Consider the following 13,741-nt stretch of genomic DNA (forward strand, 5'->3'; position numbering starts at 1 on the left):
AAAAAAAAAAAAAAAGCTTGTTACGAAAGATTACAAGAAGTCCCGGACCTGGACGGATCCTTTGGATAAACGATAAAATGGACATGAGATTCGGTACTTGGAATACAATATTAAAATGGATCTTAGAGAAATAGGATAGGATGGTATGGATTGGATTAATCTGGCTCAGGATAGGGACCAGTGGAGGGCTCTTGCGAACACGGTAACGAACCTTCGGGTTCCATAAAATGCTGGGAAATTCTTGAGCAGCTGAAGATTTGGCTTCTCCTCAAGAAGGGCTCAGCTCTATAAGTAATGTTGTGTCAGCAATTTTACGCACAGTAGAGCACCCCCGCCGATCACAATGGCCACGTGGTTTTAGGCATGACCCGCCGTCGCCCTCTTGAAACACTGGGATCGTGGGTTCGAATCCTACTCGAGGCATGGATGTCTGTGTTCGTGTTCTTCTGTGTGTAGGTAGCGGCTTTGCGACGGGCTGATCCCCCTTTCAAGGAGTCCTACCGACAATATATAGGACTAGGAAGCTGAAAATTGGCTAAGGTTCACAAGGGGTGTAGAGGCACAGACAGACAGAGCAACCCCATGTTCAACGCGGGAGTCAACGAGAATTGTTCGTTAGGTAGGCTCGAGTTGGACAAACTTAATACTTTACACGTTAAATGAGGATACATGAATGCAGCTGTGTAAGGTCTCACATTAATATCTGGAGGCGTACCTAAACGGGACTGAGGAGAAGTCCCACTCGCGAAAGGTGCCTAGAAAAAGATGATGCAGCCACACACGTCCTACGTCACTGTGAGGCCACAGTTACTTAACATTTCGCCATCTGGCCCATTACTTTACGGAGCCACGTGACTACCAAGACGCCCTTGTAAATGAGATACTACACTTTAATCTAAGTGTAGAATTAAAAAAGGTAAAGCTGTCCCTCTAACAGGCCGTGGAGGCCCATAGGTTTGTGAGACGTCGAGGCTCCCACAGTTTCTAGACAATCGGTTCACAGATGGCGGTGAGGTTGTCGTACTTACGCGCAGGCTGCCCTTTACCCCCAGGGAGATTCCTGGTACTCATTTATTACAGGCTCAGTAAACCGCAGGGCCATAGTGAGGCTGCAAGGCTAACTGAAAATCCAATGACCACATCGGGAATCGAACCCACGACCTTCCGGCTAAAGGAACTAAGCTACCGTATGCCCCCTAGTGTAGGACTCCTGAAGGACTGAACTACAATAGATCATTGAGCGTTGCGCTGCAAGACTCGGTTTAGGCTTACCCCTTATGCAATCATTCGATACGTACCGCCTTTCAGAATACAGATGTCAGCAGGGAGGTAAAGTGGGCAAGGCGGACAACTTATATAGACCTATACTCAACAGATCGCATAGAGAAACGGCACCTACTGACATCTACGAGTATATTCCGACAGACAGAACATTTTCTTATACACTCAAATGACTTTCTTCTACTCCTGCTTCTTCTTCTTCTTCTGTTTTGACGCTACAAATCATGTAGAGTTTTGGTCTTCTCAACCACACCTTTCCACTTGGTCCTGTCTTGGACTGTTATCTTCAAATCTGGTACATTCATCTTAATATTAGCTTTAACATCTTCCTACCATCGTGTTTTTGGTCTGCCCACTGGTCTTGCACTTAATGGTTTCCATGAGTACAAGCTTTTAACTGATCTGTTGATTAGCACTGGATATAGGTGGCAAAACCTTGAGACTCTTTGTGCACATATAAAATTGATTATATTTTTATAGCCGATTAACTGATTTAATTCTTGATTTGTTTCCATTCGCCAGCTAAATCTAATTCTTACATACAACAAATCAAACTCCATGGCTGTAGTCCGCAAGCGAAATATACCGACCGAGCAACCGCCGCTTGTCGGCGAAGTTAGTGCCAACTTTAGCGGATAGAGGGTATCGCGTGGTCAGCGCAACGAATCCCCACAGCCGTTAATTTCGGTTTTCTAGACCGGAGCCGCTATTTCCTTGAAATAGCTCCTCATTTATCCTCACGAGGCTGAGTGGACCCCGTTCCGAACCCACTTCTCAGAAAATCTGGCAGCGCCGGGAATCGAACACCGGACCTCTTCATCTGTAGCCAGGAATCCTGACCACTAGACCACGGATTACATACGGATTAAATATAAGAATCTGCTGCATGACAGAGAATGTACCAAAACACCGTCCAGTAAACATCTGTGTGCAGATCCCGAAGTATTTTATGCGGTTCCCATTTCAGTAAGTTTGAACGACTCGCAAACTCACTGCATGTTCATCCTTTGATGCATTCCCCAAGGCTGGGTCCTCTCAAGGTGCTATGCAGTCGCGGTGGTTGCATAGTAACGGCATTTCGCTACGTACCGCTGTGACAATCACACAAAGGCGGAGCGATATGAGGTATGAGAATGTTACCAAGCAAAGAACACAGAACTGAAACACATCTGCTAATAGTTTTCATTAAACCAAGACGTAGACGGGTGGACAATATTAAAACGGATCTTAGAGAGGATGAGCTGATGGATTCGAATGATCTGGCTCAGGATTGGGACCAGTGGAGGGCTCTTGTGAACACGGTAATGAATCTTCGGGTTCCATAAAATGCTGGGAAATTCTTGAGCAGCTGCAAAACTGGCGGCTTCTCAAGAAGGGGTCAGTTCCATGTGTGAGTGAACAGTTTCCATTAAAAAATGAATAAATGTATTGTTAATCGGAACAAGCTGAAATAAGTTATTGCTGGCGGTAGCAGAAGATCAACAATACAACATGCCTGGTTTAATTATCACCTGACATCACGGTACTGCGTGTTATTAATACTGAACTATTATATCGGTAGATACAATTTTGATTTCTGATTTTAATTCTTGCAAATATATAAAAAAAGACGAAAATCTCTTCATGAAATTAATAGGGAACTGAGGTACATGGCGAGTTTAACTCACTGGTTCCACAATTGGCGACCGCTTTTTGCATATTCAAAAAATACCAGCTCAGTACCATCCAAGTTGATGTGGCTGGGTTTATTCTGCTAACATTCTACTACCTTCTCCACCAATGACGAGCAGTTTTCTGGGGCCCCTTTCTTTTTGGACCAGATAATTCTGATACTGTCCTACACATGAAGTCGGTATTGCTACTGGCTACAGGATAGACGAACAAGGGGACAGAGTTCGAGTCCTGGTAGGGCAAAAAATGTTCTCTTCTCCAAGTCATCCAGGCCGACTCTGGGACACACCCAGCCTCCTATCCAATGGGTACCGGAGGTAAAGTGGCCGGGGCGTAAAGCTGACCACTCACCTCTATCTAGTTCCGAGGTCAAGAATACGTGGATTTCCACTCCCCACATACGTCTTCATAGCGTAATGCTTAATTAGTTAAGTGCAGGGACATTTTTTTCCCTTTATCTTTACTGCCTACTCGTGAAACAGGTTGAGGAAGACGTGTCTGGCTGAAGAACTGACGGTCCCTTATCATTACTTTCGTAATTTTCTCTTTACTAAATATTCTCGACATTAAACTTCGGGCTACAGTATGCTGTCAACTGAAGAAACAATTTGTTTGCGAGATATACAAATATGGTCCTGCGTAACAAACGTGTTTCTGATCTCTCCCTACTTAAGTAGATACCGCAGGCTGCTATATCGTGGTTGTAGGCGGTGTTAGTGGGCAGTTGTCCCGCCAACACCTTCAAAATGCAGGTGGGGCTGCCTCACGCATAGGCATGACGTAACGAGCCACGCAGTATCTGCAGTGCCACACGTCCCCTTGAATGGGGGAGGCCTAGACCGGCCCTTACACTGATACTTTCAATTATCCCTTTCAACAGCCCTACACTTGACAGTCGACTGGCTCTATAAGGTTAATATAGCCTCACAGTCACATAAGATCTGTGCACATGTCCCTTCACTACTGTCTTTAAGCTTGTAACGTGACAAGTACATTAATAGGAGCATGGTTCGCCATTCTAATTTCGGGTTAATTTCGCAACGAATGCTATGATCGTTACCTTGGCATGTCTGTAAAGTCACCCCTCAATAACTCATGGAACTGACCCCTTCTTGAGAAGCCGTCAATTCTGCAGCTACTCAAGAATTTCCAAGTATTTTATGGAATCCGAAGTTTCATTACAGTGTTCACAAGAGTCCTCCAATGGTCCCTATCCTGAGCCAGATCAATCCAATCCATACTATCCCATCCTATCTCTCTAAGATCCATTTTAATATTGTCCACCCACCTACGCCTTGGTCTTCCCAGTGGTCTCTTTCCTTCTGGCTTTCCCACCAATATCCTATATGCAGTCCTCTTCTCCCCCATTCGAGCTACATGCCCTGCCTACCTCATCTTCCTTGACTTGATCATTCTAATTATACTTGGAGAAGAGTACAAGTTACGAAGACAGATCTTATAACCGCACTAATTACATAAATTGTTTCAAGAACTAAGTTTGTATTATGCAAGTCAAGTAGGGACATCGTTTTACACGAAGGTTTGGAGCAGTTTCCTGAAATTCCTATTATCAGCGAAGAAAGAAAACCCATTTCTGCGCCAAGGTTCAGATACGTGATACAAAGAGAGAGTAACAATTTTCATTCAGTGCGACAGAGAAACAACTCACTTATGCTTGCAAGTCTACATATTAATCTCCATGGCCTGCAGTCCGCAAGCGAACTATACCGACCGAGGGACCGCCGCTTGTCGGCGAAGTTAGTGCCAACTTTAGCGGATAGATGGTGTCACATGGTCAGCGTAAAGGATCCCTATCGCCTTTAGTCTCGGTTTTCTAGACCGGAGCCGCTATTTTCTTGAAATAGCTCTTCAATTATCCTCACAAGGCTAAGTGGACCCCGTTCCAGACCCATTACTTCTCAGAAAATCAGCTTGCAAGTCTATTAAACGGACAAAAATTTCAAAATAAAATATAAGTGCGTGTTTTACGATAAAGTAAGTCCATCATTACTCGTATCACCTTTGATTAAAAGTCGTGTTAACTCCTGCAACCGTAACGGTGTTGCGTTAGACCAGTATATTTGGACTTAGCGATAAGTTTACATACATAAACTTTATTTTATATTGCATTAATTATGGCTCGGTACAAAAAAACATCTTCAGAAACTTGCTGTAGAAATCTGCCAGGCCTATTATGTATCACATGACATCTGCGAAGTCTGTTACATTACGTCTCAGTGAAATTACTTCCTGTAAACCAACTTTACGGCAGAAGATATTGCAACATGCAGTCGAGGCAACCGTAGCCCCCCCCCCCCCTACAATCCTTTCTCTTCACCGGACAGACATTCGTGTCTGCAACTCATAACATGCAACATGTAATTGAACTTGGCTTTAGTACTTAAACGAGGTCTAGAAATAAAGTCAAGCAAAATGCCCATTTACGATACAAGTTTCCAAATAAACCTTCGTACACAATACCATAGGATACGACTGAGCAGAAAATGCCTACACATCAATCATCAATTTCTCTATAGTCCTCTGTTGGGCCCTGACCGCTTTTCAGTTTCGTAATCCTATACACAGTCGGTAGGACTCCTTGGACGGGTGACTGGCCAGTCTAACGGCCGCTACCTACACACAGGAGAGCATAAGCACAGAATAAACAAACACAGACAGCCATGCCTCGAGTGGCATTCGAACCAAAGACCCGTGTTCGAGCAGGCGAAGACAGTTCATGTCTTAGACCGCGCGGGCATCGTGACCTCAGGAAGCCCTATACTCGATGTATTTTCCAGACGTGTTATCGGCGATTCTGCATCCCTCAAACGTCATGTCATGTTCATAGCAAAAATCTAATAAACAGTCAATCTATTAGACGCCATACACATACTGCATTCAAGTTCGAGTTTTGTTAATGTGTATAAACACTAATAAAAAGTAAATGTATCCTTGTAACAGGCCGTGGAGGCCCATAGGGTAGTGAGACGTCGAGGCTCACACAGTTTCTAGACAATCGGCTCACAGATGGCGATGAAATTGTCAGCCTTACGCACCGGCCGCCCTTTACGCCCCAGGAAGATTCGTGGTACTCATTTCTGTTAGAGGCTGAGTCGACTCATCGGCCATAGTTCGGCTGGGAAGATTAGGTCAATTTAAAAATCCAATGACCTCATGTAAACCTTAATAATACAAACACCACAATTCGATTTGAACTTCATGAAGATGAAGTAAAAGCTAAATTTGCCAGTATGATCCATGCATTTTTAACCTCGACATAAGAGAAGAGGTGAGGCATCAGCTTCATGTTCCGGGCATTTTACAGCCGGGGAAGAGCTCTCGACGCCATTAGAGTACGAGGCTAGGGGACTCCACAACCTGCATGACCGTGGAAGTTAAAAAAAATACTGTCCTTGTCGGGAATCGAATCCCGGTCGTCCAGCTCCTAGGCACTTCATTAACTGGGCTATAAACTAAACTAAACTCCGAGGCTTGAGTTCGCAAGCGAACTGTACCGACCGAACGACCGCCATTTGTCGGCGAAGTTAGTGCCAAATTTAGCGGATAGAGGGTGCCGCGTGGTCAGTGCAACGAATCCCCACTGCCGTTAATTTCGGTTTCCTAGACCAGAGCCGCTATTTCCTTGAAATAGCTTTTCAATTATCCTCACGAGGCTGAGTGGACGCCGTTCCAGACCCACAACTTCTCAGAAAATCTGGCAGCGCCGGGAATCGAACCCGGGACCTCTGGATCTGTAGCCAGAAACTCTGCCGGATCTATATTATAATGACAAAAAAAAAGTATCTCGGTAACATCTACTCGAAAATTTACATAAATTTAGTTGAAATTCATTGAGAAGTTTGGGCATACGGTCGGAGTAATAGACAGGCCGTCCCACATACGACTTCATCTTATGCGATTCGTACAGGGGACGTTTATAAAAACATCTGCTGCTTAACCAATAAAGAAATAAACTACGTATTGACAATCGGCACTTTGTGAAACACTGTGTGACGTATGAAGTTGGTTAGCAGAGACAAGTGGTTGGCTAATGTAGGTGTGACACTATATGAAGCATCGCCATGTTCCTGAACCACGAACAGAACACTCAGTTGTCTACAGTTAGTATTATATAACGTCCATTTCAAAAGAAAAATAACCGATGACTTTTATGCCTGAAGGAGTGACTTCCTAACGAGCGCCACAGTCATAACATGGCAATTACTCGCACATTGATAAACTGGCAAAATCTACGCACAATTATTTGGGCAAACAAATCATATCAGACTCCTAAACAGAACGCATTACTGACACTACACTACTTCCACCTGAGACAAACCGCTTCTCGTTCACTGATAAATCATATTTAACCACTTTTCCCGTATAAAATATAAACAAAAAATCAAAATAAAGTTTCGAAAAGTCACAAAGTGTCAACACGAAGTACTGCAGGCGAGAAAAGTCCGAAGAAAATTGCGGAAAAATTAAATTTGTCCCTGTACTAAATTAAACATCATGCCATGGAGACGTATGGGGAAATGGAGTAGTTCAGAGCATTCATAACTCGATATTAAGGATGTGAATGTCCAGCTTCACGCCCTGCCCACTTTACCTAGAGGAAAGAGTTTCCGGTATCCACTGGACGAGAGGCTAGGTGGGCCCACAACAGATATTAACACTGTGAACTACGCTGTAAAGAAAGCCGTATACCAGTGTCTGTGTATACACATTTGGAAGCATAAAATATGTGCTTAAAAAATTTATTGGTATATTTTCGGTTCAAATTCCAAAATGGCCGTATATAAACTCTATAACATACATTAATAGGGGTTATCTATGTACATTTTAATGTTGGACCGAGGATATACCAATAAATCGCTTAGTGGGGGGTGGACTCCAACTGGGTCCATTCGGCACGGCGGCCACTGATTGGCCTATTGTACCTGCCCCGGGTGATTATGATGATGGAGAATCTGGGGGAATGAAGATTGGAAGGAGAAACCGAAGTACTCGGAGAAAAGCCTCCCCAGCTCCACTTTGTCCACCACAAATCCCACTTGACCAGAATATACCAATAAAGTATTTAAATAGATATTTTGTACGTTGAAGGGCGTGTACATTTTTTGGGCCTCTATGCTCGTGTGTGTGTGTATATATATATACACGTATAGTGTATTAATTTAAGACTGAGGGTGTTTGAGAACAGGGTGTTGAGGACAATATTTGGACCGAAGAGAGATGACGTGACGGGAAGTTGGAGAAAACAGCATAATAAAGAGCTTCGTAACTTGTACTTTTCTCCAAATATAATTATAATGATCACGTCAAGGAGGATGGGGTGGGCAGGACATGTAGCACGAATGGGGGAGAAGAGGAATGCATATAGGATATTGGTGGGAAAGCCAGAAGGGAAGAGATCACTGAGAAGACCAAGGCGTAGATGGGTGGACAATATTAAAATAGATCTTAGAGCGATAGGATGGTATGGATTGGAATGACCAGCGAAGGGCTCTTGTGAATACGGTAATGAACCTTCGGGTTCCATAAAATGCTGAGAAGTTCTTGAGTGGCTGCAGAATTGTCGGCTCCTCAAGAAGGGCTCAGCTACATAAGTAAGATGAGTAAGTAGGCCTAATATGCATGAACTGTCCAGTCAAGTTCGTATGGGTACGATTTCGCATGTTGCCTTTCCAGTTCAGAGTAGACTAAGTCAAGTCTACTTTATCGCAGCGTCAACAGAATCAGGTGACGCTATAACTGATTGCCTAAACCAGTTCTCCGCTTTTCGTGGCAGGAGCTTAACGTGTGACGCCGGCTTTCGGGTACAGGTCGAAGAAAGCTAACGGGGTTTAGACCGCCTCTGTGGTCTAGTTGTCAGAGTTCTTGGGTACACATCCAGAGGTCCGGGTTCGATTCCCGGCGCTACCAGATTTTCTGAGAAGTAGTGGATCTGGAACGGGGTCCACCCAGCCTCGTGAGGATAATTGAGGAGCTATTTCAAGGAGATAGCGGCTCCGGTCTAGAAAACTGAGATTAACGTCCGTGGGGATTGGTTGCGCCGACCACGCGACACGCCTCTATCCGCTAAACTTGGCACTAACATCGACGAGAAGCGACGGTCGCTCAGTCGGTATGGTTCGCTTGCGGATTAAAACTACGGAGTTAATGATGCTCATATTTTAGGGAAGAATGTGTTTAACTAAACAAGCACTATGCCATGAAGACGCGGCTGTATAAACTGACCTTAGCACTAGTTTGAGGAGTGATCAGTTTCACGTCCCGGCCGCTTTACACTGGGGAAAAGAGCCCCTCAGTAACCATTGGATAGGAGGCTGGGTGGACTGCAGAACCGTCTTAATGAGGTGGAGAGGAGAAAATCTTGCTCCTACTGGGGTTTGAACTCCGACCCCTCATAGGGAAGAATGTAAATGATAAATGCAAATATTATCTTGAGCAATCGTTCAAAGCGCAGAAACACGAAATGAAGAGAAAGAATGTCGTCCAGCACTATACATGTAAATAGCTATGAGACAAGAGGCGTGTGGCAGTTACAGCTCTCTACATAGTGCGTAGAAATTCATCATACAACTTGGTCGGCTCGACCTTGGTTTGTGTTTATGAATTGCGTGGTACGTAATTTTGTACAGGGCAACTTTACCTGAAGAAAATAAACGTAACGCGACTCCCCTGTCACCCCGGCATCGTCTGTCTGCAAGTTAGGGATAGAGAAGACGGACTCCTGATATGGAGGGCAGCTGGAAGTGTACAGAAATGTCCAGTCCAGAGCCCATTATTGTTAATCACGGAGCCTCGGACACGTGACAACATGCTTAACCTTCAAATGACAGTTTAAACAGATAGCAATCAGTCCTGGACGAGAATTTCGTATGTCTTTTTTCACACCTACATTACAGAATATAAAAGAACATTCCTGCTTAATGATTCATAACCCACGCCATTACAGACCCCTCCAAAATGCTGAGCCTCAACCAGTGGCTTGCAAAAGGAAAAACTCCGTGGCCTATAGTCCGTAAGCGAACTATACCGACCGAGCGACCGCCGCTTGTCGGCAAAGTAGTGCCAACTTTAGGGGATAGAGGGTGTCATGTGGTAAGCACAACGAATTCCCATGGCCGTTAATTTCGGTTTTCTAGACCAGAGCCGCTATTTCCTTGAAACAGCTCCTCAAGTATCGAGGCTGAGTGGAGCCCGTTCCAGACCCACTACTTCTCAGAAAATCTGGTAGCGCTGGGAATATAACCCGGGACCTCTGGATCTGTAGCCAGAAACTGAACACTATACCACAGAGGGGGGTCAGGAATAACCTCTATAAACATAAACAATACACAAAAGCATCTAGTAACATATATCAACAAAAACGAAAGATCTGATCACGATAAAATCCATCTTCCAGAAACATTCAAGAAGAAAGCCATATAATCAATATACTCAGGCCGTGCCATAGCTCAAGAGGTTAGTTGCTGACTTCCCACCGCGGCGGCACGGGTTTGATCCCGGGTCTGGTCAAGTGGGATTTGTGGTGGACAGAGTGGTGCTGGGGCAGGTTTTCTCAGAGTACTTCAGTTTCCCCTGCCAATCTTCATTCCACCAATTGCTCCACAATCCCCCTCACCTGTCATCTGGGGATGATACAATAGGCCAGAAATGGCCGAAGTACAAGGGACTTAGTCCCACCCCACTAGCAATAAAAAAAATAATCGATATATTATCAATCAAGTTCTTTCAACAAAATAACTACTGTATCTGAGGAGAAACCATCTTCTGCACAGAACATTGTGTTCACCAAAAACTATGCTCCATCGTCTCGACATCATAATTGAAATACATCATGTGAACATGTTATTTGTATACTGTTTCAATATAACACCACAGCATACACATTCAAATTATTAAAATGAATTTTATATATATGGGAATAAAACTGTGAGAACTTCAAGAGGACAACACCATAGCTTGAGACAAAACTGCTTTACTTTCAGTCAGTGCAGTAGGCCTAGGACAGGTTCTAAGGTTTCCTTATCTCTATATCCTTTGTTGCTATTCTGAACCATTTGGGCAGCATTACACTTAATACTATAAAATCCATGGAAAGACAATCATGTTTAGAAAATAACAGGAATACAACATCCTGCACAATAAATAAAAACTAACCTTCAATTTTTTGTTGAGTTTTTGGCAATACCTGTATAGCATTGCCAAATTCAACGGTCCAAAATCGGCATAGAAGTTCTCGTACACCAACTCATCATCCACACTGAAATAATGAGTGTTAGCTGTGGACTTTGGCTTAACAGTAGTGCGAAGTGTCACAAAATAGAGGCGATCTGAAACAAAGACAAACACGTAGTTACTATAGGATTCTGACGATGGTGTATAACACACTGATATATTGAGTTTTTGGACTTCATCCATCGTCCTGGTTTTTAAGATAACTAATAGAAACACGACGTTTCGGATGACGATGGATGAAGTCCAAAAACCCAATATATCAAAGACAAACACATTTAAATGCTTTACGTGTTGACACAGGAAAGAATTCTTTACACAGCACTGTGGAGGAAAGTTCAAAAGTTGTTTCTTGGGGAAAGCAGTAAAGTTAAATTTTTAAATAAACAGTGCTCATCGTTTAATTATATGATAATAAATATACCATTCTCATACAGTATAATCATCGGGGAGCTACTCAAAATTATTAAGCAGCTCAGGTGGGAGAGACATCCTGGCATTACGTGCTGACCAACTGTAATCTTAAGCCCCTATTGCATTAAATACTCAAATAGTTGCATTACTTCCTGAGGAAGAGGAATGCATATAGGATATTGGTGGGAAAGCCAGAAGGAAAGAGACCACTGGAAAGACCAAGGCATAGGTAGACAATATTAAAATGGATCTCAGAGCGATAGGATGAGATGGTATGGGTTGGATTGATCTGACTCAGGATAGGGACCAATGGAGGGCTCTTGTGAACATGGTAATGAACCTTCGGGTTCCATAAAATACTAAGAAACTCTCAAGTAGCTGCAGAATTGGCGGCTCCTCAAGAAAGGCTCAGCTCCATGAGTAAGTAAGATTACTTCCTGTGTCAAGGGGCACGTGGTAGCATAGTTAGCTGAGTCAATATGCTAAAGCCGCAAGGTTGAGGGTTCGATTCCCGACGATGTCACTGGATTTTTCGTTTGATCTAATCCTTCCAACTGCAGTATGGCCATCAGATCAACTTAGCTGCCAACAGAAATGAGTACCAGGAATCTTCCTAAAGGTAAAGTGCGGCAGACTGAAAATCTCACCGCCATCTGTGAGCCAACTGTCTAGATGATGTGGGAGCCTTGACGTCTCACAGCCCTATGGGCCTCCACAGCCTGTTACAGGGATAGCTTCTTTAACCTTTACTTGTGTCAGAGTGTTAAGCGTAGGATCCTCGCTGAAGTGATAGATTTTCATATACAACATCCGTGTCAAAAGTGGTTGCATAAGAAAGGATGATTCTAGCATGGATTTCAGGTCCTTGTAATTCCAAATACAAAAATTATTCATCTACGGGCTCTTGGTTTGTTGAGTAAGCTACCAGAAACAAATTTATGCATCTTCAGTTGCGGGAAGGATTGTTTTGCCTTTCCTGATTAAGCAGCAGAATGATTTTCAGGCACCTATCAGATGACTCCCTTGAATAATGCAACAGAACCTCCTTATCATATTCTATAAAGGAGCCAGGGTATTTCTTGTCAGTAGAGTGACTAAGCTTGCAAGCTGGATGACCTGAGAATCTTGGTTGGATTCCCAGCAGAGGTGGAGATTTCTCTCTTCTCTGGCACATCCAGACTTTCTCTGGGTCCAAACCAGCCTCATATTGAAGGGCACCAGATGGTTTATCCCTGGAGATAAAGCAGCCTGGGCATAAACGTGACCACTCATCTCCCTTCAGTGCCAAGATTAAGTAAATGTGGAGTTACACTTCCCATCTCCATATATCTTGTGTGTGGTAATTAATTATACACAGGGGACAAACTTTACTTACTGTATAATGATCTATTAAAATCAGAAACAAGAGAGGAAAAGCTGATAAAATAGTGTCTCTGGGATGATTAAAACTTCTACCACAAGTATAGTGATAGATTATGGGTTGGATGGCCAAGGTTCGATTCGTGGTAGGGGAAACATTTTTCTAATCTCTACAGCATTCACATCAGCTCTGATGCCCACCCTGGCAATGGGTACTAGGTGGTTCTTTCTCCCAAGGGCAAACTGACCGGGGTGCGAAGCTGACCACTCACATCCATTTATGGCCGGAATCAAGAATTGAGGAGCTATGCCTCCTCTTCCCCATATATCTTCATGGCATAGTGCTTACTTTCTTAAGCATAGGTAAGGTAAAAAAAAGGGAAAGCTATCCATGTAACAGGCCGTGAAGGTCCATACAGTTGTGAGACATCAAGACTCTCACCTTTTGTAGACAACTGGCTCACAGATAGCAGTGAGGTTGTCAGTCTTACGTGCCGGTCGCCCTTTACCACCCCAGGAAGATTCCTGGGACTCATTTCTGTTAGAGGCTGAGTCAACCCCAGGGCCATATTGCGGCTGGATGGATTAGGTTAATTTAAAAATCCAACAACCTCATCGGCAACTGAACCTGCTACCTTCCAGCTTGTAACATAGTGCCTCAACCAACTACGCTACCGCATGCCCCCAATTAAGCACAGGGACTTCATTTGTTTTTATAAATCTAAATATAAATACATAGTTATTATAGTTATATATGAACACATAGTAA

General features: G+C 43.6%; 1 protein-coding gene across 2 annotated transcripts in view; it reads right to left on the reverse strand.

Annotated features, from left to right (window-relative positions):
- Positions 1 to 13,741, reverse strand: part of LOC111867066 (dual specificity protein phosphatase CDC14AB) — a 107,506-nt gene that overhangs the window by 89,820 nt on the left and 3,945 nt on the right. For both annotated transcript variants that reach the window (XM_023856548.2, XM_033752531.1), the window contains exon 2: positions 11,125 to 11,297. In XM_023856548.2, coding sequence (XP_023712316.1) covers positions 11,125 to 11,297 — 173 coding nt within the window. The remainder of the gene's footprint in view (positions 1 to 11,124; positions 11,298 to 13,741) is intronic.

Source organism: Cryptotermes secundus, unplaced genomic scaffold, assembly GCF_002891405.2.
Source record: "Cryptotermes secundus unplaced genomic scaffold, Csec_1.0 scaffold176, whole genome shotgun sequence".
Classification (NCBI taxonomy): Eukaryota; Metazoa; Arthropoda; class Insecta; order Blattodea; family Kalotermitidae; genus Cryptotermes; species Cryptotermes secundus.